The sequence below is a fragment of the Macaca thibetana genome, chromosome 17 (assembly GCF_024542745.1).
Source record: "Macaca thibetana thibetana isolate TM-01 chromosome 17, ASM2454274v1, whole genome shotgun sequence".
In the NCBI taxonomy this organism is placed as follows: Eukaryota; Metazoa; Chordata; class Mammalia; order Primates; family Cercopithecidae; genus Macaca; species Macaca thibetana.
The window spans coordinates 29,352,144-29,380,000 of record NC_065594.1 but is presented as its reverse complement, the minus strand read 5'-3'; the positions used below and the strand labels follow the sequence as shown (position 1 = coordinate 29,380,000).

General features: G+C 41.1%; 1 protein-coding gene across 1 annotated transcript; it reads left to right on the top strand.

The window, feature by feature from the left end:
* Positions 1-2,574: 2,574 nt before the first annotated feature.
* Positions 2,575-27,634, top strand: DLEU7 (deleted in lymphocytic leukemia 7). The gene is made up of 2 exons (XM_050766377.1): positions 2,575-3,697; positions 24,073-27,634. Exons 1-2 carry the CDS (start codon positions 3,239-3,241, stop codon positions 24,277-24,279), a joined length of 666 nt encoding a protein of 221 aa, XP_050622334.1. The 5' UTR covers positions 2,575-3,238; the 3' UTR covers positions 24,280-27,634.
* Positions 27,635-27,857: the final 223 nt, after the last annotated feature.

Below are 27,857 nucleotides of genomic sequence, written 5' to 3'. Positions count from 1 at the left end.
TTGCACAGGGGTCACTGAAGTCAGATATTTGACAGTAGAAAGATCAGCCTCATGAAAATGGACTTGCTGTGTATTGAGAAAAAGAAGCAGTCCTGGAGATCTGATATATTCTTTACCTGGAAACCCCTGCAAAATCCTCATTGTTCTCTGTTGCCATTGCTGATGCTTGGTAACAAAACCTTGCTTCATATCAAGTAGTTTTCATCCTCCCTCCACCAATTGCTTCGAGGGAGGCTAGACTCAGCCCCAACTCCTACTGAGTTCTAGTTCACCTTAGACTCTCATGGTAGCCTCTTTCCTCTTGACTGTGATTGATTAGGCAAGAACATGTGACACAATTCTGGCCAAGGAGATGTGAGAGGAAGCCAGCTGAAGGCTTTTGAGAAGTGTCTCCTCGCTCTTGAGAAGGAATACATAGGAAAAGATGGCCTTTTCTTCTAGTTGTTGTTGTCTAGACATGATGCCAGCAGCTACTAGTAGCCATAGGAGAACTAGCCCAAAGATCAAGGACTAAGCTGATGTGCTGGGAATGGCATGGCAGAAAGAAGGAAGGAACAAAGGACTTTGATTACACTAAGGAGCTGCTGTATTAACCAACTCTGGAGCCTTTGGACTTCTTGTGATGTGAGACAATAAATTATTCTTATTAATTAAATTATGTTATGTTGAGTTTTCTAGTTTAAAGGGAATTTGATCTTTTGCTATTTCATCTCTTGGCCTACACTTTTTGTTTTGGCCTGTACTCTGTAACTGTTGTTTTCTCTTTTGCAGTGCATTCAGCTGAAAGCATCTTAAAAGATACTGTCTCATCGGCTCTAGCTGGGTCACGTACCCATTCACTGTGGGGATGTGATGTGTGATGGGACTTAGGCTAGATGGTCCAGTAACCTTCTGCAGTGAGATGGGCTCATCTCATCTGCCTTCACGGGCAGAGTGTGGAGGAAAAGGAACATCTACTGAGAAATGAGGGTATGATTTCTATAAAACAGTGAAATATATGCTGTGAAACAAACATATCAGATGTCTAATACTTTGTCCTTTTGAATGTGTCTTACAGAATGGCCTCAAATTGTGAGTACAGTGGGTAAGAAGTAGGCCATCTCTTACTTCGTCTGGTAGCTCAGTAAACAGAACTATGGAGGTGTTTTAGACCAAAGGTAGATCTGCTATGCCATTGACTCATCTAAATAGACTATGAAAACTTGTCCTGAGTTAAGCTCTCATATCTCTAGCTTTGGAACACAAGCCATTTTGGGGTCATAGCAAAAGACAGTGAGACCCATAGCCAAGAGAGACAAAACTGAGTGTTTTACTCAGTTGCCAGATGATCCAGGGTTTCCTAAGAGTACTAGAAAAAGCAGGCAGCGATTTAAGCGGCATGTGCCATCCCTCAGGCCCCAAGGTTTTCTGGCACCCTTTTGTCATACCCCCTGAGGTTCAGTTGGTCTCATGGCTCTGACTCAGCGTGGTATGCAGAAGAGTGGGGCCTCAGGTCAGCCTGTGTCTAGTGATTTCAATTCTGCTGTTGGCTGCAATTCCATCTGTCAAGAAAGTTTTGCAGTCAGCCATTTGATAGTGGAAGGGTTAGCCCATGAAACTGAATTTCCTGTGTATCTGGAAAGAGAGGCAGCCCTGGAGATCTGACATGCTCTGTGAAAATTAGGGGTTCCTTTTTGCTATTGCTGGTTAGTCTCTGCTAAACCTAATATATTTCAACATTTGAGGATTTTTTTAAAAAAGAAAAATTTTTCTATTTTTTATTATGAACTTAAGTAACTTCATGGCAAGAAAATCTAATCAACGTTAAACTATTTACTTCCCTCCAAAGTAATTTCCTCTCTGTCAATGCAGACATGCATTTTTACTTAGTTATAATTAGTGTGAACATACTCGTTTTTGTTTAAGAAAGGTTTTCTTTATCTTGGCATTCAGATTTGTTTTCATAGGCGAAGAAAGCACTGGGAAGGAGAAGGAACCTTTGCTGGCAAGTTGGGAGGATTATATGGGGTCATACTATCTCAGAGTTAAAGAAACCTTAAAGGACCCCACATCCCTCTCCATATCTCTTCTGATGATCCTTTTGTACTCACAGACTAACCAGCATGGCCTTTTCACTCAAAGGCCTCTCCAGATCTCCACAGCACCAAGGGTGCTGTCTGGCTCCTAAAGGAGGAATGAAATTCCATCCTCAGGTCTGCCAGGGCCCACCTATCTGTCATGGGCATGCACCATGACCCAGGCTTTACTGGGCTGTTGGGCTGTCTAATGGTTTTCCTTGCAGAAAGCAAGCCGGAACAATGCTGCTCCGGACTGGTTTTCCATACCACTCCTCTCAAATATCTTCTGTTTTCTTAAGTGTGATCACACACCATGGTTTCCAATCTATCAAAGCGTAACATTGCCAGTCGCTTTTTTCTAAGTGAAGGAAGTAGCCATGTTGGGTTTAATTAAAAACAGCAACTATTTGTACAGCTGTCCCTAAGTTCATGGCTCATAAAAGGATTAACTTCAACCTTGCTGCCTAAGTCTTTTGGGAGTGTCACAAAAAAACATTTAGGCTTTTCTGGGCAGTGCCAGGCCTGGGCCTTGAGGCTTGCTGATGCTAGTTCAGCCACCAGGCTCTCGGTGCTCAAGTGGCATCGAACAAAGCAGAGAAGAGCAGAACTTCTAGATACTCAACTCCTCCTTCTTTTGTTTGGCAGATGCAAGGCCTTGAAGGCTGCTTCAACAAGTTTCTGAAAATTCCCCTCGGGTTGGGAAAGGCACAGTCTTCCTTTTGCAAGTTTTTCTAGAGCTCTTCGTACTTTCGCCCCAGGGTGGGTCTGTTGCACCCCCACCTCCCAGACCTCAGTGGTCACTGGCAGGCGTCCTTCAAAGGAGGTGGGGGCGGGGTATCCCCGCCGATAGATGCGCCCGCACAAAGCAGCACGTTTTCTCATCAAAGCCCTGGAGAGAGGGAAGAACGAGCGCTCAGCATTTCGCTGATTTTCAAGTGCACACTGAGCAGCGCGTCAGGCAGTTTGGGTCAGAACGCGCCTGATTCCGACTTCGGGCGAAGGCAGAGGCCAGCACGGGTCACCGATTCAGAGCCGGGGGCGGGGCCGACCACACACGCTGTGAGACCCTGAGGCCGAGGAGCCGCGGGTTAGAAAATGTGACCCTGGCGACCCCAACGCCCCCGCCTCCCTCCCTGCTGCTCCACCTGCACGCGGAGCGCGCCGAGCCGCCGGCGGAGGCGATGGCCAGCCCCGCGCCCTTAGTGGCCTCCATCAGCCACCAAATGGTGGCTCTGCAGACCTTGCAGCTGCTGCAGCAGGAGTGGGGCTGGGGGGACGGTCCAGGCGCCCCCGGGAACCCGCGGGACCCGGAGCACATGTCCACCGCTCCAGCCCGTCGCTCAGGCCCGCCGCGGGCCCGGCCAGGGCCCTGGCGCGAGGAGCGGGGCGGGGGCGTGGGGACCAGGAATCGGGGGACCGCGGCCCGGACGAGCTCCCCAGAGCAGGAGGTAGTGCGGGGCGCTGAGGGGGGCGCCGAATTGCTGCCCTTCCCCCGGGACCGCGGGCCCTGCACCCTGGCCCGGATGGCGATGCGCAGCGCGCTAGCCCGCGTGGTGGACTCGACTTCGGAGCTGGTCAACGTGGAGCAGACGCTGCTGGGGCCCCTCCAGCAGGAGCGGTCCTTTCCCATCCACCTGAAGGTGAGTCCGGCCCCAGCCATCCCCTCTGACGTGCAGGGCAACCCCCGTTCCTCCAAGGGTGGGGCTGCTGGGATGGCGGTGGGTTGATCGCAGGATCCCAAACACTGCTGCCCACTGTGATTCAGCCCCGGTGGGAGAAGGAAGGGGGCGGGGGACACTCTGGGGACTCAGCAGAAGAGGCAGGGATCCCCAGACCCACCTGAGGCCCGCCTGACTGGCACAACCGAGATGTGGGGACTGCCTTGCCAAAATCTCCCCCTGGAGCTCCTTCCTTTCTCACAGAAATCAGCTTCCTGCGCTGGAAAGGCCCTTTCCACACGTGCAGCTTGTAGGGATAGAGGACAGCTCCCTCCACCCACTTTCCAAATTAATAACGCTTCCTCCAGAGCCTTAAATACACTTACTAAGTCCCTTCTGCCTTTTGTATGATGAAATCATCTACATTTATTTAAAGTTCCTTCACATTCATGAATCACTATTATTTTTTGCATAAATCCAATTCCCCACAGAGCTAAGGGGTCTTACAGAGTCAACCTAAATTATCATAAAGGGGGGTGAGAGCCAGGTGGGTCCCGGGTGTTAAAGCGTGAATACTAATGCTAAACTCTTGCTAAGTCACCCAGCTCATATAGGTAGGGCACATTTCCTCTTAAGGTACCAAACTGTGTTAGCCAATTTAGCTCGGGAACGGAGCAGCTGTCTCCCAGGCTGAGTGAGATTGCGGAAATCTGGGGGTCTGCGTTTCAGTTCTGGACTTGCCATTAACTAACGTAATTGGTTTAAGGTCACAGATCTCTCTGAGACATTTTGGCTTTCAGATTTTGACCAGGAGCATTGCTGTATTGATTCCCCTGGGGCATCTAGCAGAAGGGAGTCGGGGAGGGGTGACGAGGAGAGCTTAGAATATGTCTCAAGAGTTGCTATTCTGCACAAGCCAAGGTTTGGAAAAAGTTGCTATATATTAAGTTGCACTATACACTGTAAAAGATTTATTTAAAATCAAACATAATAAAGCCTATTATATACCCAAATAGGTATTGTTTCTCGACATCGGGGTTTCTCAATCTCTGTACTATTCACATTTTGACCTGGCTAATTCTTTGTTGTTGGGGGTTGTCCTGTGTATGATGTTTAGCATCATCTCTCGCCTCTGCCTGTTAGATGCCAGCAGCATATTCCTCGCCGCAAGTTGATACAGCCAAAAATGTCTCCAGACACTGCCAAAGGTGGTGGGGGTGGTGGGGTGGGAGGCAAGATGAGAAGCACTCTTTACACTCACTTTAGAAAGTTAGCAAATGAAGCTGCATTTCACCAAATGCTCTCCAATGTAAGATGTACTTTTTCTTTTTTTTGGTATCACCAAAATTTTTTTTAATCCTGTCATTAAACTATGATACACCATTGATTATAAGTTACATGCTAATTTAAGAGGTTTTTTTTAATGTTTTTTTTTTTTGTTTTTTTTTTTTGAGACAAGGTCTACCTGTGTTGCCAAGGCTGCAGTGCGGTAGCCATTCACAGGTGCAATCATAACACTACAGCCTCAAGCCCTGGGCTCAAGTGATCTTCCCACCTCAGCCTCCTGAGTAGCTGCAACTACAAATATGTGCCATCACATCTGGCTTATTTCAGGGATTTTTAAAAAATGTGAATAAAAGTGCATTTTAAAATGGATGAAATATGAACTTGTGATGTCAGTAACACATACAGGGCATAGATAAGGCTGGCAAAAAGAGAGACTGATAATCAGTTTTACCTAAGGTGACCCTGGAAGGCTTCTCAGAGGAGGCAGCCTTTAAAAAAAAAAGTACATATTATTTCCCAGACATTAAAGGGAAAAATATTTCAGGGGAATCCTTTGGTCAAGGCCCAGCAGCACTGAAAGGGCCTGAGGCTCTGGAGGAATGACAGTTAAGTTCAATATGGCAGAAGGCAAAAACTGATGCTGGAGACACAAATGGGGGCCAGTTAGGGAAAGGCCTGTGTGTCATGTTGAGGACCTTGGATTGTCTTGCAAGCAAAGGGTAGGGAGATCACAGAAGCCTGGATAAATCATAGAAGGGTAGGTTTCCATTTGAAAGTTAGGTCAGAAGACAATTTTCTAAGGGCTTGACCCAACTCCGTGGCAATGGACTAAACCCCATGTCCTCTGCTCTGGAAGCAGTCCACTATAAACTATGCCGTGTTAGCTTAATGCCACAGTCACTTCTACTTGGAAATCCTTTTAGTCCTTTCTAACTGACTTTTGATTCTAAACATTTTCCATCCTCCTCAAGCCTTCTTCATCCAAACCTCAACCCTCTCACACCTTTTCTGAGAAAATAGAGGCTGGTGGACACAAATATCTTTCTATCTAAAAAATTGCATTTCTACTCATCTTCATTTTTGTCTCTAAAATTTAAATGCTGCCCCCCATCCCCACGTATATTCATGTTAATTCCACCGGAGCAAATCTTTCACTTGCTCCTGGACCTGTTTCTATCAATTTTCTCTCTCCTTACATTTTCTACTGCCCCCTCTCTGCTGACCCTCTTGGTCCATAACACTCTTTACCTACCCACCCCTTGAATCCCCATCCTTCCCTTCCTTGTCATGAGCAAACTGAAAACATTTAGATGTATTGCTGCCACTTTCTAGAAATACACAGCTACTGGAGTCTGCTGTTCACCCGCAGGGGGATAATGAGTTTTAGGGCCCCTGGAAATAGCCAGGGCTTTCAAGAGACAAGCAGAGAGCAGTTTCTCTGTATGATTTGTTCCCTTGGCAGCACCTAGGAAATTTTTTTTTTTTTTTTTTTTGAGATGGAGTCTCGCTCTGTCACCCAGGCTGGAGTGCAGCGGCCGGATCTCAGCTCACAGCAAGCTCCGCCCCGGGTTTACGCCATTCTCCTGCCTCAGCCTCCCAAGTAGCTGGGATTACAGGCGCCTGCCACTTGCCCAGCTAGTTTTTTTTTTTTTTTTTTTTTTTTTTTTTTTTTGTATTTTTTAGTAGAGACGGGGTTTCACTGGGTTAGCCAGAATGATCTCGATCTCCTGATCTCGTGATCCGCCCGTCTCGGCCTCCCAAAGTGCTGGGATTACAGGCTTGAGCCACCGCGCCGGGCCAGCACCTAGGAATTTTGTTTGATTTGCTGTTTGCAGAACAGGTAATATCTCCATTTGGTTTGTAGATTAATGATTACACAGCACTTAGACTTGAGGAGATGGCATTCTGTCTTTCCAGGGGGGCTGGTTATGCAGACTTAGCTTCCTTAATACTAGTGTTAATTCAAATGACTTGGAAGGATGTTTTGTATATTTTTAAATCAGGAACATACAGATTTTATACAATAGAATGATTTCAGAAATCCTTGCAGGAGGATTTCTGTGAATGGAAATAACTACTGTGTATCATTTAGAAGTACGTGGGAACCTCTCCAGCATCAGATCTCTTTGGTGGTGTTACTTACCACAGAAGGTAGGAGGGAGATTCACTTGAACTAAAGCCCATGACGCAGTTGACAGGCATTAGAGATCCTGCAGTGGAGACAGCATAGCACAGCAGTCATGTCCCACGGAGCATTTCAAACCTACTCTGCCACTTCCTACATTGGCCCTTGGGTAAGTTATTTAGCCTTTCTGTCCCTCAGTTTCCTCCCTGTATAGTGAGGATAATGGTATCTAACCTAAAGGGTTACTGAGATCATACATTTAGTCAGTGGCTTCCCAAAGTTAGTCTCCATCTATCTGAGTTATTATGATTATCATTATTATTACTGTTAACAGATTGATGCCTCATGAATTCTTATTGACTGTTACTTTTGTAAATTCTATTCTTGATATTAATGAATATGATCCATTAACTCTGTGTCTATTTTTCTGGAACTATTGACAAAAGCAGACTTAGGATGATCCAAAGAGATTTCCAGGAAGCCTACACTATCTAGAGGTCAGCTTTAGCCTCACGCCTAGTGATAGGCTTACAGGTGTCACCAGTGAGTGACTCACTGATCAATCCACCAGAAGGTTAAGACAGTGAAATTTGCAGGCATGAAGGCAGAAAAATTCTCACCACAATAACAGACATTTTAAAATAGAATTTTAGTCTTTAATTAAAGAAACCAACACAATATTCCTTTGAACACTTAGAAATCATCATACACATGCAAACACCCATGCAGTGGGTTTCTTCATGGTGGATGAAAAATGCTTAACAGTACCGAATCTTATTAAATTTGGTGCCGAGGCTAGATTTAACCAGCTTAACAAACATTTATAACAGGAGGAAACTGAGGCTTGGAGGAATTGAGGACTTTGCTCAAGACCCTGCAGCTAAGAAGCGATGGGTTTTATCTAACTTATTCTCCTACATCACAGTGTTGCCCTTAGGGGCATTATGAACATCATGCTCAAATTGTGTACATGAGAGATCTTAGGGGCGATAGTCGTACATGCTGTGCACTGTGTACACTGCTTGGACTACAACAGTCACATCGTAGCCAGCGGAGCTGCCATAGCAAAATACCACAGACGGGGTGACTTAAATAACAGACATTTATATTCTCCCTGTTCTGGAGGTTGGAAGTCCAAAATCACGGTGCCAACAAATTCCATTTCTAGTAAGAGCTTCCTTCCTGGCTTGCAGACAGCTGCCTTCTTGCTGCGTCCTCACATGGCCCATCCACAGTGTGTGCAGGCAGAGAGAGAAAGCTTTGCATGTCTTGGTGTCTCTTAGAAGAACACCAGTCTTATCAGAGTTGAGCTGCTTTATAACTTCATTTTACCTTAATTACCTCGCTAAGAGCCTATCTCCAAATACAGTCACATTGGGGGTTGAGCATGTGAATGAGGGGACCACACCGTTTAGTCCATAACACTGAATGATCTCTGCACCTCCTTCCATCGTGGCTGCCTGATAGAGTGACAGAAAGCACTAGGTGAAATCAGGAAATCACTATCAAACTAGTAATACTAGCAGGAATGCCTTCAACATTTGCCACCCGAAGGGAGCATAGAAGCGTGCAGGACACCAGGAGGAAGCTAGTCTAGGATTTTTTGAACTGCTGAAAATGACTAATTCACCTAGGGACCGTTAGCCAAGCCAATTACGAGTTACTCTGATTGAGTTTTGTCTATCTTCTTTTGAGAATTAAAAACATTTATAGTTTCCAAGAGTTCTGTTCTGAAGCAAGTTTCATGGAAATTGTGGCGGAAGCTAACTTTCAGAGGCAGAAGAACGTTTTTGCCCTTGTAGATGAAACCTGCCTGTGAGCGCACCCGTTTCAATGAGTGCATTATTATTCCCGCATGTTTGATAGTCCTTGCTGGCTTTCTCATTCTGTGGTGCAAGAGCAGCAGTCATAAAACTGCTGGCTTTGGCTTCACAGTCATTGCAAACTGCAAGTGTGAATATTGACTTGTTCAGAGGAAGACATTGATGATGAGTGCTTTTTTTGCCCATTGGTTAAAAAAAAAAAAAATAAGTAAATCTTTCATTTGCCCCTGGAGTTGTTTCTATCAACTTTCTCTCTTCTTATATTTTCTACTGCCCCCTCTCTGCTGACCCTTTTGGTTCATAAACATGCTCAAAGCTTTCTCTATGTAGCCAGCCCCATGAGTCCCCATACTTCCCTTCCTTGTCATTAGCAAACTTTGAAAACTGAATGTGCCGCTGTCACTTTCCAGAAGTATCTATATTTGGTACTATCAAGAATAGAATTAATAAAAATAACAGTCAGTAAGAATTCAGGAGGCATCAACCTTTTAACGGTAATAATAATAAAATAATAATCAAATCTTTTTCCCATTGGGGAAAAAAGCACTCATCATCAATGTCTTCCTCTGAACAAGTGAAACCAGCTTCTGCAAATTTGAGAATTGTGTCTTCAAAGACTACTAACATACTATTGAAGACATAAATGCTCACGGTTATATAATCAGTAGCCATAGCCAAGGTGGTGCTCATTATCTGTGACAAAATCATGCTTTTATGTTAGAAAAAAAGTGCAGTGATGAGTCACAGAATTTCTGTTATTCTCTCCCCCTAACCCATGGATATGGTGACTGCTCTAGAAGTAGCTTATGTATAGATTTGCAATTTCTTATAATATGAATGATATGAAAATCAGGACCTAAAAGCTTTCTGAAATGAACATTTGGGGAGAGATACTTTGGGAAAGGCCTAAAACAAAACTACTTATGTTTGACATCTTGGTGAAAATGTTACAGTGTTTTATTTTACCATTTTTGGGTTTGCCTGGTGAGCACCCCTGAATCAAGTGCTTATACCCATCACAAAAGTGCTTTTGACTGGATTTTCAACTGGAAACGGTGCTGTACCCAAAGCAAATGCATCAGGAGCCTTAGTTATTTGTGAGCATTTCCAGTGGGTCTACCACAAGTAAAAATGTTTAATTTCCTGTGGATGATAGACTTTTTAATGGTGACTGGCTAATGCTTTGCTTCATTGGGTGTTTTATTAATACACAGTTACACATCTATTGAGACTGACCTTGGGTTCAGGTGATGGATGACTGTTCTGGGCCCTGTGATTTGTAGTTCAAAGCCAGATGTTGATGAACCAAATGAAGTTAGGGCAAATCGTGATTCATGATAGTATGTTTTCCACAACATCCCAGTAAAACAGAAAAAATCACTCCCCTTTTATGTAGACACCCAGTGTAGAAGGTGCTAATGGGTCTGGAGAAGGGATTTGTATTCTTTTGTTGGGCCCAGCACTGGACTGCTTTAGTGGAGAGCAACCTGCTGGCCAGGCAGAAGTTTACTAAGGACAGGCCTCAACACAGACTTCTTCCTTCCTTGCTTCCTTCCTTTCTCTCTTTCTTTTTTCTTTCCTTTTTTTTTTTTTCCTTTTCTAAGACGGAGTCTCGCTCTGTTGCCCAGGCTGGAGTGCAGTGGCGCCATCTCGGCTCACTGCAAGCTCCACCTCCCAGGTTCAAGCCATTCTCCTGCCTCAGCCTCCCGAGTAGCTGGGACTACAGGCGCCTGCCACCGGCGCCTGGCTAATTTTTTTGCATTTGGGGTAATGCAAAAAAAGAGATGGGGTTTCACCGTGTTAGCCAGGATGATCTCGATCTCCTGACCTCGTGATCCGCCCGTCTCAGCCTCCCAAAGTGCTGGGATTACAGGCGTGAGCCACCGCGTCCGGCCTCTTTTTTTCTTTCTTCCCTCTCTTTCTTCTTCTCCTCTCTCTTTCCTTCTCTTTCTTCTCTTCTGTTCTCTTTCTCTCTGCCCTCCCACCCCCATCTCTCCATCTGTTTCTTTCATGCTCTCTGTAGAGGACATGAAGCCTTCAGGGAGAGCTAGAGGGGGAAACGTGAGAAGAAACAAGCTTGTGGAGGCCAGTGTAAGAGAATAAAACTCAAGGTATCTCAAGACGTGACTCTTTTGAAAAGAGCCAACTTGCTGTAAAGCCGGTGGTTGAGTACGAACTGATTTACAATTTATGTAGAAGTGATTTTGAAGGTGACATGGTAGGAGAAAAAAGCACAATCCATGTGGATTGTTTAAATGTTATCTGCATTTTAGAGCCGATTAAGTCATATTGGGTTTTTGACTTTACTATCCACTGGCATTGGTTTCGGAAAACAGGCTCTCAAATGGACTCACACTGCTAGATTCTTTTTGTCTTCAAGACTTCAGTTATGATGAGAGTGTTTATTTTCAGTACCAAGCTTTAAAAAAAGGCTTAGCTTGTCTTTCCTTTTAAGACTTTGCAGGTGCATTTTCAGTTGTTCAAGAATTCCAGATGTGTGCATTCCTAATAAATGCACAATGCGGAATGCAGAAAAGTACACGGTGTGGCGGTTTTTCCGAGAGACCTCCCTCACAGCGGGCAGGAGAGAACAGAGCTGAGGAAAGGAGACCTCCAGCTGGGCGGTCTCTGATTAGCTCAGTGGTTTGTAGTTCTCCTTGAAGAGGTCCTTCCCATCCCTTGTAATTTGTATTCCTTGGTATTTTATTCTCTTTGCAGCAATTGTGAATGGGAGCTGTCTCATGATTTGGCTCTCTGTTTGTCTATTGGTGTATAGGAATGCTTGTGATTTTTGCACATTGATTTTGTATCCTGAGACTTTGCTGAAGTTGCTTATCAGCTTAAGGAGATTTTGGGCTGAGACGATGGGGTTTTCTGAATATACAATAATGTCATCTGCAATTCTACATGGGGTGTAGAAGATTCCATGCCTTGAATATCTTTCGAATAGCCAAGCCCTCTCAATTACGCTGCAGGGAGGAGGGATGGGCCAACAGGCCAGTCTTCCATGTGGATGCGATCCTTGCCAATTTTTGAGCTTCGTACCACTCATAACACTCAGTCAACCTTAAGAAAAATAGTGTGAAGATGGCCAAAAAAGAAATACGAAACGATTCACCTGTAGGCATTTTGTTCCATCCCAAAACTGGTTTAGTGCTTCTCCCGCTTGCTTCCAAGATACCCCTGTCGCCCTGCCGGAGCAGCTATAGCTCTGTAATTCCTGCCAGGCTTGTCTCCCGCACCACATGGCCGAGCTTGGCTCTGTAAGTCATTACTGTACCTGGCATCATTTGGGATCTGGGGTGAGTCTGATGAATGTTTGAATTCTGAAATAGAGGAGTTAATTTTTTTATTATAGTTTAAGTTCTGTGCAGAACGTGCAGGTTTGTTACATAGGTATACGTGTGCCATGGTGGTTTGCTGCACCCATCAACCCATGATCTATGTTAGGTATTTCTTCTAATGCTATCCCTCCCCTAGCCCCCCACCCCCCTACAGGCCCCAGTGTGTGATATTCCCCTCCCTGTTTACATGTGCTCTCATTCTTCAACTCTCACTTATGAGTGAGAACATGCAGTGTTTGGTTTTCTGTTCCTGTGTTAGTTTGCTGACAATGATGGCTTCATCCGTGTCCCTGCAAAAGACATGAACTCATCCTTTTTAATGGCTGCATAGTATTCCATGGTATGTATGTGCCACATTTTCTTTATCTAGTCTATGATTGATGGGCATTTGGGTTGGTTCCAAGTGTTTGCTATTGTGAAGAGTGCTATAATAAACATACGCATGCAGGTGTCTTTATAGTAGAATGACTTATAATCCTTTGGGTCCATACCCAGTAATAGGATTGCTGGGCCTAATGGTATTTCTGGTTCTAGATCCTTGAGGAATCGCCACACTGTCTTCCACGATGGTTGAACTAATTTACACTCCCACCAACAGTGTAAAAGCATTCCTATTTCTCCACATACATTCTAGTATCTGTGTTTCCTGACTTTTTAATGATCTCCGTTCTAACTGGCATGAGATGATATCTCATTATGGTTTTGATTTGCACTTCTCTAATGACCAGCGATGATTAGCTTTCTTTTCGTATGTTTGCTGGCCGCACAGATGTCTTCTTTTGAGAAGTGTCTGTTCATATCCTTTGCCCACTTTTTGATGGGGTTGTTTTTTTCTTGTAAAATTTGTTTAAATTCCTTGTAGATTCTGGATATTAGCCCTTTTTCAGATGGATGGATTGCAAAAATTTTCTCCCATTCTGTAGGTTGCCTGTTCACTCTGATGGTAGTTTCTTTTGCTGTGCATAAGCCTTTAGTTTAATTAGATCCTATTTATCAATTTTGGCTTTTGTTGCCATTGCTTTTGGTGTTTTACTCATGAAATCTTTGCTCATGTCTATGTCCTGAATGGTATTGCCTAGTTTTCCTTCTAGGGTTTTTATGGTTTTAGGTCTTACATTTAAGTCTTTAATCTATCTCGAGTTAATTTTTGTATAAGGTGTAAGGAAGGGGTCCAGTTTCAGTTTTCAGCATATGGCTAGTCAGTTTTCCCAACACTATTTATTAAATAGGGAATCCTTTCCCCATTGCTTGTTTTTTTCAGGTTTTTCAAAGATCAGATGGTTGTAGATGTATGGTGTTATTTCTGAGGCCTCTGTTCTGTTCCATTGGTCTCTATATATGTTTTGGTACCAGTACCATGCTGTTTTGGTTACTGTAGCCTTGTAGTATAGTTTGAAGTCAGGTAGCATAATGCCTCCAGCTTTGTTCTTTTTGTTTAGGACTGTCTTGGCTATACAGGCTCTTTTTTGGTTCCATATGCAATTTAAAGCAGTTTTTTCTAATTCTGTGAAGAAAGTCAGTGGTAACTTGATGGGAATAGCATTGAATCTATAAATTACCTTGGGCAGTATGGCCATTTTCACAATATTGATTCTTCCTATCCATGAACATGGAATGTTTTTCCATTTGTTTGTGTCCTCTCTTATTTCCGTGAGCAGTGGTTTGTAGTTCTCCTTGAAGAGGTCCTTCACATCCCTTGTAATTTGTATTCCTTGGTATTTTATTCTCTTTGTAGCAATTGTGAATGGGAGTTCGCTCATGATTTGGCTCTCTGTTATTGGTGTATAGGAATGCTTGTGATTTTTGCATATTGATTTTGTATCCTGAGACTTTGCTGAAGTTGCTTATCAGCTTAAGGAGATTTTGGGCTGAGACTATGGGGTTTTCTGAATATACAATAATGTCATCTGCAAACAGAGACAATTTGACTTCCTCTCTTCCTGTTTGAATATGCTTTATTTCATTCTCTTGCCTGATTGCCCTGGCCAGAACTTCGAATACTATGTTGAATAGGAGTGGTGAGAGAGGGTGTCCTTGTCTTGTGCTGGTTTTTCAAAGGAAATGCTTCCAGCTTTTGCCCATTCAGTATGATATTGGCTGTGGGTTTGTCATAAATAGCTCTTATTATTTTGAGATATGTTTCATCAATACCTAGTTTCTTAAGAGTTTTTAGCATGAAGGGCTGTTGAATTTTATCAAAGGCCTTTTATGCATCTATTGAGATAATCATGTGGTTTTTGCCATTGGTTCTGTTTATGTATGAATTACATTTATTGATTTGCATATGTTGAACACTCCTCAGCAAATGCAAAAGAATGGAAATCATAACAAACAGTCTCTCGGACCACAGTGTAATGAAATTAGAACTCAGGATTAAGAAACTCACTCAAAACCACACAACTACATGGAAACTGAACAACCTATTCCTGAATGACTACTGGGTAAATAACAAAATTAAGGCAGAAATAAATAAGTTCTTTGAAACCAATGAGAACAAAGATACAACATACCAGGACCTCTGGGACACAGCTAAAGTAGTGTTTAGAGGGAAATTTATAGCACTAAATGCCCACAGGAGAAAGTGGGAAAGATCTAATATTGACACCCTAATATCACAATTAGAAGAACCAGAGAAGCAAGAGCAAACAAATTCAAAAGCTAGCATACAAGGTATAGAATGAGTCAAGCTTGCAGTCTGCTGCCGAGTAGGTGCTCAGGCATCTAGGCCAGACCAGTGTTCTTCAAAAGAATAAATAACTACAATTAGAGCAGAACTGAAGGAGATAGAGACATGAAAAACCATTCAAAAAATCAATGAATCCAGGAGCTGGTTTTTTGAAAAGGTTAACAAAATAGATAGACTGCTAGCCAGATTAATAAAGGAGAACAGAGAGAATAATCAAATAAATACAATAAAAATGATAAAGGGAATATCACCACTAATCCCACAGAAACACAAACTTCCATCAGAGAATACTATAAACACCTCTGTGCAAATAAGCTAGAAATTCTAGAGGAAATGGATAAATTCCTGGACACATATACCCTCCCAAGACTAAACCAGGAAGAAGTTGAATCCCTGAATAGACCAATATCAAGTTCTGAAATTGAGGCAGTAATGAATAGCCTACCAACTAAAAAAAGCCCAGGACCAGACGGATTCACAGCCAAATTCTACCAGAGGTACAAAGAGGAGCTGGTACCATTCCTTCTGTAACTATTCCAAATAGTAGAAAAAGAGGGACTCCTCTCTATCTCATTTTATGAGGCCAGCATCATCCTGATACCAAAACCTGGCGGAGACACAAGAGAAAAAGAAAATTTCAGGCCAATATCCCTGATGAACATCGATGCAAAAATCCTCAATAAAATACTGGCAAACTGAATCCAGTAGCACATCAAAAAGCTTGTCCACTGTGGTCAATTCAGCTTCATCCCTGGGAGAAGTTAATTTTAACTCTGTCACTAACTTGCTGTGTTACTTAGCTACATCATGTACTCTCCCCAAGCCACATTTCTTTTCATCTGTCACGGATGGTTATGAGCGCTGAGTGAGACAAGGTATAGAATGAGGCAAGCTCACAGTCTGGTGCTGAGTAGGTGCTCAGGCATGTAGGCCAGACCAGTGTTCTTCAAAAGCTGGTTTGCATGTTACTCCAATGATTGGAAGTGTTCAAGGACTTTACTCTGACGTTCAAGGCTTTCCACACAACCATATCCTCATATTCTACACAAAATTCTATTCTTTTCAGACTTTCCCCTTCTCCCTGACCCAGCCCCTTCTTGACTCCACACTTTGGCTTCTGTTATTTATTCTGATTACAGGGGCCTATGAGCCAAATAATGCTTTCTTCCATACCACCTGTCTATCTTGTAGTATCTAATATAGTCTTTCCCACCTACCACTTCTCTGATACTTCATGCAAGCCTCCGTTCTCCTCTTCTGCAAAAAGCTTACTAATGGCCTCCACCTTTGTTGTTGAACCTTAATCTTATTTTTGTGACATTCCTACTGAACAATTGCAAATAAATTTCATCTCACCAATTAGATTCTAAGTTTCTACAGGGCAGATTTTTTTTTTGTTTTCTTTCTCTTTTCTTTTCTTTTCCCTTCCCCTTTCTTTTTCCCTCTACCCTCCCCTGCCCTCTCCTTCTCCTTACTGATCTCCCAATGTCTAACAGAGTCCGCCATAACTTTAGTTATTAATGTAAAGGAGCACCTAAAAATACAAAGAGTTTCCATATACATGAGCTAGTTTGACTTCTGAAACCCCTCCGTGTGGTAACTATTATTGTTTCCATTTCACAGATTAGAAAACTGAGTGTTCCATAGGCATAATGGCTTGGCCAAAGGGGTAGAACCAGCGTTCAGATGGCAAGTCCAGTGCTCTTGAAGGAATGAGCTCTGTCTCCATCCCCGGGGTCTTTGTAATGGCTTGGAGAGCTTCCCGTTCTAACTAACATCTGCAAAGTTCCTGTGCCATGTGGGGTAACATACAGGTTCTGAAAACTAGGATGTGGACATCTTTGGAAGGCTATTATTCTGCCTACCACAGGGCAGATGTGTGCTAAAAATTAATAAGCCATAATGTAAAATCTAGAGCTATTTCTTTGAATGGATTGCCTCCTAAGCACAGGAATTTCTCTAGTGTGTCCAAATGAATTTTGAACAATAAAACCCCAGCACGCTATAGGAAGGAGTCACATGACAGAACGAGCTTTGCATGAACCCTGTGCTGTGCTTAAATTATGAGTGTATACATGTCTATTCTTCCACAGAATTGGGGTTTTGTGTTTTTACCATAGCCCTCATCATATTGCAATGGATATTTGGTATATGATCTATGTGTCTCGTTTCCCCCTAGTAGGTTATAAACTCTTTATAGATCAAGTACCATATCTTATTGCCTTTTATCCAGCCATGTGGTGGAGGCTTGATACACATTTGAAATAAATTTAACTAATTCATTTAGCTGAGTTAAACAGGCCAAGGCCATTACCCGAATAGATCCGTTGAGTCACATGAGAGTATCTCAACTGGCTTAAAAATGTAAATGCTGGCCATCAATTTGGACCGCTGTAGCAATCAATACATTTCATATCCAGAGTCTGAAATTACACAAGGCTTTAGAAGTTTCAAAATCTACTTTTAGATTGCTCAACCATGTAGTTCTAATTCTGGCAAAGTACTCAAAGCATCGTGTAGGATATTACATCATTTCTGGGAGCATCTGGGATTTGCTAAATAAAAGCGGTTGGGAGGATAGGCTCTGTCATTGAATGGAAAGCATCCTGAGTGAAATCATCACCAATATTGATCATGTGAGTTTCTACTGAAAGCCTGTGAGCCATTCAATATACTATTGCCTTAATGCTGTGACTTGTGACCCCTACCTTCCACTGCAGACTCAGCAGAAGTTTGGTTAAAGGCAATGATTATTGGATCCAGAGTTGGCCTTCAGACCTTCTTGAATGGTAGAGAAGCACTCACCTGTTTTATTTTTCCCTACCCTGGCTTAAGAGTCCCATGGAAAGCCTATTCCTATTAATTTGTTTTCTTTGACTGCTAATATATTTGAGAAAGGATAAAAAGGAAATACTGTACTAGAATAGTTTGCAAAGCTTGCCAGAGATCTGAAGTTTGCCCAGGGCCTCAGGGACCAGTACAGCCCAGCAGTCGACTTTTATTGTACGTGTAATTTCCCCAAACGATGCCTTCTTTGATTCTTTACAGTAAAACGTGAAATTGACTTCAGGTTTTCGGCCCACAACTATATTTTTAAAGGCATTTTAGTCTTCTTTGGGTGATGAATTCCTTTGCACACTGGCTAATAGGCATACATCAGCACACGTTTTAGTGGTTCCTTCTATTTTGAATTTCCCCTTGCATGTTTTCTTTGATCCTTATACTTTGTACTTAGTGTTGGATTACTTCTATAAAGCAATCGGACAATTTCCCTTGATGTGGATCTTGAGGAAACAGTCCAGAGTGATTTTTCTCTCCTACTTTCCCATTCCCTAGTAGTATGCTTCAGCACACAGGCCACCCCATAAGCCATGGGACAGGTCATCTACACCAGGGATGTCCAATTTTTCAGCTTCCCTGGGCCACATTAGAAGAAGAATTTTCTTGGGTCACACATAAAATACACTAACACTAATGACAGCAGCTGATGAGCTAAATTAAAAAAAAAAAATCTCACACACACACACACACACACACACACACACAAACTTACAGTGTTTTAAGAAAATTTACAAATTTGTGTTGGGCTGCATTCAATGCCATCTTGAGCCACAGGTTGGACAAGCTTGATCTAAACAGCTCTTTGACACCTTCTGGGCAGAAATGAGCAACACACAAAGGTAGGGAAGCAAGAATGCTTTAAAGAGAAAAGAACAAAAAGTATGGTAGCTTGCGAATCCTTGAGCGTGGTATGGTTCTGTCCTGGCACCTAGCTCGCAGGTGGTCCTGCTGCCACTGTTTGCTAAGTTGAAAGGAACATTGGTTTTGTTTCCGGCGGATGTTTTCAAATAAGTACTTTGTCAGAAACCTGTGTCCTTCTCAATCAAAAAAACAGGGAGAAGAATAGTTTCTCCTTATAGACAGAATTAGGAATAAAACTCTGGTCCCTCATCAAACTTTGGTTTAACTTTTAGTTCTTCCTTTCATTTTCTTTTGAATGACAGTATCTGTTTCTCTTTTCCTACATTATTTAGTTGAATTTTTAGCTCATGGGTTTTCAGGGATTATTCTTTATTTACATAATCATTTAAGTCAAAGCGTTTCTCACTGTGGCTACATCCCACAAATTTGTGATATAGTTCAGTATAAAGTATTTGAAAATTTCAATTATTTTTTTTCACTGATCCATGAATTTTTTAGCAGTGGATTTTCTAAGTCACACATGTTTTGGGAAGGGTATCTATGTTATTGATTTCTCATTTATTTGCATTGTGATTTGCATGATAGAGACTTTCTGATATTTGTTGAGATTTGCTTTGTGACATTATAATATAGTCAGCTTTATAAATAGTCCACATGTTTGACAATAATGTATATTTTCTTATTTCCATTGGTTGAAGCTTGTGGTTAGTGTTTTTCAATCTTTCTCTGTTTTGTTGTTTGATCAATCTAGTTTCAGAGGAAGCTAGGTTAAAATCAGCTTGTATGTGTGTAGACTGAATGTATGTTATGATTATCATATTAGGGACATACAAGTACAAAATTGTGACATCTTCTTGGGGAATCATTCATTTTATTACTCATAGTTTATTTTATCCCAAATAATGATTTTTTTATGGTTTTATTTTGTCTTCTCTTTGCTTGGCATATGTTTAAATATCCATTCACTTTCAATCTTTATGTGGTTTTAGTTTTAAATGTGTTTCTTGTAAACAGCATATAAAACCAACATAGTAATCACTATCTTCCAAAAGGTGAGTTTATTGCTTTGCATTTGTTGTGCTAATATGTGTAGGCTTATTACTACTATCTTATTTAGTGTTTTCTATTTACCTTGCCTTATGTTTGTATCTTTATTTCTCCAGTTTACCTTCTATATACATAGGGTCAATAATCTGTTTTTTCTTTTTCTTTGATACAGGGTCTCACTCTGTTGCTCAGGCTGGAGAGCAATTGCATGATTATTGCTCACTGCAGTCTTGACCTCCTGGGCTCAATGTGATCCTCCCACCTCAGCCTCCTGAGTAGGTGGGACCACAGGTGCATGCCCTCTTGCCCAGATAATTTTTGCTTTTTTTTTTTTTTTTTTTTTTAGAGACAGGGTTTTGCCATGTAGCCCAGGCTGGTCTCGAACTCCTGGACAAGCAATCTGCTTGTCTTAGCCTCCCAAAGTGTTGGAATTACAGGCATGAGCCACTGTGCCCAGCCAATAAAATTTTAATTCATCTTTTCCCTCTGCTGATTTTGAAGTTTTATGTATTATTTCTCTACTTTTAATAATAACTCTTACATTTTTCACACATGTACCTAACAAGTCTAAAATGTATGAGCTTGCCACCTTTCTCTTGAATAATACAGTGCTTAGAGTGCCACTCCATTCGACATGTCACTGCTGTTCAGCATTTGAGAAACATCTTGCTCAGATGGTTCTAAAATGAACCGTCATTCATTTACCACATTTAGATGTCCTAAACTCCACGTTAGTTGTTATAATTTTTGTTTTAAACAATACATTCTTTAGATTTATACCACGTTTCTGAGTTTCTTTGTTCACTGTTGCATCCTGAATCTCAACCATTTTCAGTTGAATTTCCTCTTTCAGAATTACGTCTTCAGAAATATCTGAGAGTCTATTAGTGGTAATTCTGTCCTCTTAATTGAGAGCATATTTATTTTTCCCTGAGTTTTAAATGATAGTTTAGTAGGAATCAACAAAATTCTAGCTTGACAGTTATTTGAGGCTATTATTCCGTCGTCTTCTCTATTGTTATGGTGAGAAGTCAGCTGCTGTCTTGTCTTACCTTGAAGTCCATCTGTATTTTTCCTTCCGATTGCCTTTAAAAGTAATTTTGCCTCGATGAGTTTAGATTTGGATTTCACTTAACTTGTTCTCCCTTTGGCATATTTTACTTCCTTAATATAAAGATTTCTGTTCTGGATCTACTCTGTATAATTCTAATCCATTGTTCTCTTTAATATTGCCTCTTTCCCATTCTCTCTGTTGTTCTCCTAGAAGTGTTTGTTGGACTTTCTCATTCTGTCATGCATGTTGTTCAACCTCTCATTCATATTTCCCATGTCTTCAACTTGTAATCTTGCATTCTACGGTATTTTTTTCATATTTATTATCTAGTTTCCTCATCCTCACTTCAGATAGATTTAATCAGGTGTTTAAGCTGTCAATTAAGTTTTAAATTTCTACTATAATTTTCATTTTTTTTTAGAAGTAGATGTGCTTCTTTTGCAAGCCTATTTTTTCTTAAAACACTTTTCTGATTTCTTCTTTTATATCTTTACTCATTTAAGGCACGGGTACCTAATCCCTGGGCCATGAACAGGAACCGGTCTGTGGCCTGTTAGGAACCACACTGCACAGCAGGAGATGAGCAGTAGGTTAGCAAGCACTACCACCTGAGCTCCTCCTCCTGTTGGATCAGCAGCAGCATTAGATTCTCATAGGAGCACAAACCCTATTGTGAATTCAGCATGTGAAGGATCTAGGTTGTGTGCTCCTTCTCATAGGTGGGAATTGAACAATGAGAACACTTGGATACAGGGTGGGGAACTTCACACACCCGGGCCTGTCGTGGGAAGGGGGAAGCGGGGAGGGATAGCATTAGGAGATATACCTAATGTAAATGACGAGTTACTGGGTGCAGCACACCAACATGGCACATGTATACATATGGAACAAACCTGCATGTTGTGCACCTGTACCCTAGAACTTAAAGTATAATAAAAAAAAAATAAATAATAAATAATAATAGTCAATTAAATTTGTTGTTAAGAAAAGCACTAGGTGTTCCTGTGAATATCTGCAAGAATGATTGCACTTAAATATCATTGTAAAACTAGGGCTAAGGGAATGAAGATTTAACAGAGAAATTCCACCCACTCATCATCAGATAATAGGTGGCTAATAGAACAAGTACGATATTAGAAATTTTTAGAGTAAATAAGAAGGCCTTATCGAAGCTACCAAATTCATACCACATAACTGGATATTTGGCAGTATTTTAGCAGCAAATTTTCTTTCTTCTAATTCCCAGTTTTATTAATTAAATTACAGAATATTTTCTGAAACTATACCTGACAGTATCCAGTATGATCAGGAAGTAATTACCGAGATTTTTTTCAAGAATAATATTTATTCATCCAATCATTCATTCAATCACTGAACACTTGTGGGCCATCTACTGTATGCCAGCCAGAATAAGGCGACACATGAGTATTAAGGTGACACATGAGTATTAGAATTAGTTTCTTCTCAAAGTATAAATGTACTGCATTTTCTCCTTTGTTCACCTTCAATTTATTATGAAATAATCAGCATGTTGTGATTTGCCCTTCAAGAAAAAGATTGTTATTTTTTAAGGGGCATACTGGGTATATTTTATAATTGGTAACAAGAAAACTTTGCCAATCATAAAATAATTTTTATTTGACAATGCATGCAGACTCAAGGATGACTAATTATTTGACTAAAAAAAAAATCTCATCTCTTCAAAGAAAAAAAAAAAAAGAGTATCTAATGCCTGATGATCAGAGGTAGAACAGTTTCATCCTGACACCGTTTGCCACCACCAGCCATGGAAAAAAATTGTCTTCCACAAAACTGGTCCCTGATGCCAAAAGGTTGGGGACTGCTGATTTAAAACATATTTTATAGTCTCTATTTTAAATTCTTCGAGTGTAATCTTGTCCCATATTGCATCTGCTATATCATGGTAGATTGTGTTTTAAATTTCATACTTTGACTTCATCGTCAACATAGGCATTATGCATATACTATTGTAGGGCAATGGTTGCAGACATGTTTCCCTGGAATATGTTTTTGTTTGTTTTTGCCATGTGTTCATGGCTGTTTCAGCCCAGTTCAAAATTTTAAGTTAATTTCTTAGCACGAGTGTTCCCAGGATGTTCATCTGGTACAGAGGGCAATTCCAAAGTCAAACAACTGTGTAATACAGGTCCGCTATTACACATTCCGAGGGACAACTTTACTCTCCATCCCAAACCCGGCTCAAGAGAGATGAACTTTCATTTCTTCATAGTATTGGTAGGCAGCTAAAATAATCTTTTTAAAATTTTTGGCTTCTGAAAGATTTCTCTTATTTTCTTGCAAGCTCAGAAAGGATGTTTGCCCTACTTTTATTTAGAATTTTGGAATTCAGTAGCAAAGAGAATTCCTTGGGAAAACTAAGTTCTCGTTTTGTTGCCAGAACCAGAAGTCCTGGGGACGTCATTTCCGTGTACTGAAAAGAGATCGTATATTCAACATTATCTCTGATGTGGTATCATCCCAATGTACCATTTATGTGCAATGGATTTTAGAAAATAAACCATTTAGGGATTAAAAATATTGAATTACCTCCTTCTTTTAAATTACCTGGGAACTGTTCTTTCTAAATTTGCATTTGGGGATTTCTTGAGACCATGTCCATTAAATAACAAATTCTGTACTGGAATACTGAACACAGTGAGTATGGGATAATAGAAACACAGGCTATTTGTGTATTTGTCACAGTTCTTCTAGGAACAAGTAACAGAAACTCAAGTCCAACTGGGTTAAGTAAAAAAAGTGATATTTATTGACCCAGATGGCCAAAAAATCTTGGAGTTTATTGTTCAAGTATAGCTAGAGCCACATACTCAGAAAGTATTAGATTAGAATATGTCTCTTTTAATCTCTTGGTTCTCCTTTCTTCTGTGTTGGCCGCATTCTCATTTGGATGCTATCTTTATGGTGGCAAGATATTTTCCAACAGCCTCAGTTAAAGAGGATAGCAGATCCTCTTTAGGTCTTGTCTAGCAGATATCCTTGGCCTGTGGCTTATTGGCCTTGGCTTAGATCATCTGTCCATTCTGATCAGTCCATGCTCTGATTGGCCTGGTCCCTGGAGTTGTGATCAGCTTTGGTCCAACTACATAGGCTAAGAATGGGGGGTAGTTTTCCAAGAAAAAAATAAAGAAAACCAAAACACAGAGTGCTGTCACCAGAAGAGAAAGGAATGGAAGTTGGGTAAGCAAAGTACAACAAATGCCCCCCATAACCTATCTAATTTCTTGTTTGTGTTTGTTGTTCATTTCAGGATAGTGTTGAGTTTAGAAACATCTGCAGTCATTTGGCTCTACAGATTGAAGGACAGCAGTTTGACAGAGACTTGAATGCTGCCCACCAGTGTTTGAAGACAATAGTCAAGAAGCTGATTCAGTCACTTGCTAATCTTCCTTCAGATGCCCACGTGGTAGCCTGTGCTTCCTTGAGACAGATCTTACAGAATCTCCCAGACATATGAGTGTTAAAGGTATCGGGAGTAAAACCACAGCCAGCACTGTTAAGAGAACCAGATACTTTCCTTCCTAATTGGGTCAGCAGACAATGGATGTTTTTATATCCAAAGGGGAAAGACTTGATGGCATGTGAAACAGTCTGACCAGTGGCATCTGTAGCCTTCAGGATTATAGCATGTTAGTGAAACTTTTTTAAAGCAGTAGTTCACATTTTTAAGTATATTGACCTATTTGCTGACTTTCTGATTGAAATACATTCTACTTTGTGAAACTGATTTGATTATGTATGTACATATTTATTCATATTGTTAGTTTTTATTGAATGATACCTTAATTTGTATTCATATTAATGTAGGTCTAAAGGGTTTAATGTGGTTATTTATATAATTAAAGTTCCTTGGCTCTTAAAATGACCTTGAATAAATGAGATATTTGATAATTGCAATGTTCTATTAATACTTACTGGACACTTCCTTTTATGTTACAAGAATGACCTTTGTAGGACTACATGTGTCAGTAATCCTGAGTTTCAATCCTGACATTAATAACTTACTGTTGAGCACAAGAAGAGTTGCTTCTAAACCTTGTGCTTTTATATACTAATTTAAAAACTTAAAGTGATAGTGAGCTATGACTTACCAATCATGTATGATATGTAAATACAAAGCACAGCATTATTAAAATCTCACGTGGAAAAGTCTAGCTCTTACTGTTTCTAAATATTCTGATTGAAGTAGGAAATTCTTTGAAAAAAGGGAGGGAGTGGATTTACTGGCAGGTTTCCCAAACCATTTAGAGCTGGGAAGAGAGAAGATGATATTTTTTTTCAACAACAGTCCACACATACTTAGGAAAAACTAAATTTCTTGTTGTTCAATGATGACTGTGTTGAGAGCCAAAGTAAAATGCTATTTTTCCCTTAAAATTTTAATAGAAACAGCAACAGACTTAGAAAAAAAGATTATAGTGTATATGTGCAGCTTGTTTTCTAAAAGAATCATCAACTGGGTCTGTGTGGTGGGAGTACAGTACTATTTCTAAGGTGTTAATAGTAATCAAAGCCTTTTTAATCTCACCCACTCTGATCCTAGTTGGTTCTAAATGTTTTCTTCCAGAATCTGAGAATGAAAGGTAAACATTGCTTCTCTTTGGAAGTAACTGACCATTTCCAGAGAAGGGAGCTAAGTATATGATACTGAATTCTAAAGGAAAGATGGATGCTTTGTGTGTCTGTGGGCATGCGTGTGTGTGTGTGTGTGTGTGCTCATGTGTTTACAGGTGCATGAGTATGTGTAGGGGTGAGGTGGGCCAGAAATAAAGGGCATTTATTTCTTCACTTGATCTTAGCCAAAAGGCTGAGAAGCGGTAGGCATTTATTTCTTGAAAATAATCTTTGCCACTCAGTTTTCCCACACCTAAGAAACATTGTATTCTGGGGGGATGCCTTTCTTTTATGATGAGGTCTTTCTTCCCCCAGGGAAATTAGCTCTGTACTTTTCTTTCAAGACCCATCATTACTACCCCATTGTAATTAATGATTCCCTCAATGAATATTAAGGTTTTTTTTTTTTTAAACCTTACCCAAAGAAATAGTGAACATTTTTTATTTTCTATCTGTGCTTGTGCTTTTTCCTCACTTTGTACCATGTTTCCTATGTGCTGACAAAAATCCTATTCATCCTTTAAGATCTGACTTACCCACCACCCCCTCCATGAACCCTCATGGGCAATCCTAGCCAGAGGTGAACTCTTCCTTTTCTAAATTCCCATAGAACACATTTTGTGCTACTTTTCTGGTGTTTATCACATGCCATCTTAATAGCATAACTGTTGGTAAATCTGCTGTCAAGATTAGCTTGCTGAGGGCAGGGATTACCTAGACATCTTTGTATGTTGCATAGCATCTACAGTTCTTAAAGTTCTATGATGCTACTAGAACTTTGGTTGCCCCACCACCTTTTTACACCCCTCTCCTACCCCATGCTAACTTCGGTGTCTTATGTTCTATGGTCAGTCTACATAATCAATTGGTTCCACATGCCACAAGTTCCCTTCCCTTTTTTCCCTTTGGTTGAATGTTGCTTGTAGAACTCAATCCCTGGTCAAGTTCAACTCTCTGCCTACTCCATGTCTGTACAGGAGCTCTGAATATGGCTGGAGAAAAACACTCAGCCATACCAACCTTACTTCAGCTCGTGGCTCCCAATCTCCAGGGACCCTTGGCATTCTCCATTAGCATTACTTCATTTCCTAGACCTGCAATGTTCAGTATGGTAGCACTGGCCACACGTGGCTACTGAGCACTTACAATGTGGCTCATCTGAACTGAGATGTGCTGAAAATGTAAAATGCACACTGGCTTTTAAAAACTCATTACTAAAAAAATGAATCTAAAATATTTTGGTACTTTTTATACTGATTACATGTTGAAATAATATTTACCATTGAAAACATACCATTGAAATTAATTGTACCTATTTCTTTTCATGTTTTCAATATGGGTACTAGAAAACTTAATATTCCATGGATGGTTTGCATTATATTTCTATGAGAAAGCACTGTTCTGGAAAATTCACTAGATAATTCACTGCTGGCCTTAACAATTTACTCTCTGAAGGCCCTTCCATACCTTTTCAAACTTTACCATTGTTTACTCTCCTCATTCTTAGCTGATGAGCTTGCTTCTGATTGCACAGGGACAGTGGAAGCCATAAGAAGAGCATGTTCCTCATCTCACCAGCAGATCTACCTACCCTGCATCTGTACACAAGTACTCTGAGTTTGCTTCTGTTATAAGGAGGGCTGCCCTGCTCCTGTGCAAGACTGGTTGGCCACTAAGGCTCTGGACTCTGTCCCTTCTCACTCACTTGTGGAATTCTCTCTTAACATTCATGCTCTTGCTTGCATTATCAATTTTTGCCTCTCGTAATATCATTGCGTCAGCATGATATTATGTTATAGTATCTCCAATCAAAAAAAAAATTCCTCTGGCTACTGCTCTGTTTTTTTGCTCCTCTTAACAGCAAAACTCACTGGAATAATTTTCCAGATTAGTTGCTTATAATTCCTTTTGTCTGATTCCCTTTTGAACCCACTTCAAATGGATTTGTGCCCACAACTCCATCAAAACTTATCTTGTCAAGACTGCTGCCGGGCGCGGTGGCTCACGCCTGTAATCCCAGCACTTTGGGAGGCCGAGGCGGGCGGATCACAAGGTCAGGAGATCGAGACCACGGTGAAACCCCGTCTCTACTAAAAATACAAAAAATTAGCCGGGCGTGGTTGTGGGCGCCTGTAGTCCCAGCTACTCGGGAGGCTGAGGCAGGAGAATGGCGTGAACCCGGGAGGCGGAGCTTGCAGTGAGCCGCGATCGCCCCACTGCACTCCAGCCTGGGTGACAGAGCGAGACTCCGTCTCAAAAAAAAAAAAAAAAAAAAAAAAGACTGCTGATGACTGTCTCACTGACAAATTCCATGGTAGATTCACAATCCTCATATTACTTGATCTATTAGCAGTGTTTGATGCAGTTGACCATTCCCTCTTTGAGTCACTTTCTTATTTGTTTTCCAAGTCAGCAGACTTT

Excerpts from the sequence above, each read along its gene's own strand:
- DLEU7 (XM_050766377.1), top strand. The coding sequence starts at position 3,239 with ATGGCCAGCCCCGCGCCCTTAGTGGCCTCCATCAGCCACCAAATGGTG. Across the intron at positions 3,698-24,072 it reads CCTTTCCCATCCACCTGAAG|GATAGTGTTGAGTTTAGAAA; the intron begins GTGAGTCCGGCC and ends TGTTCATTTCAG.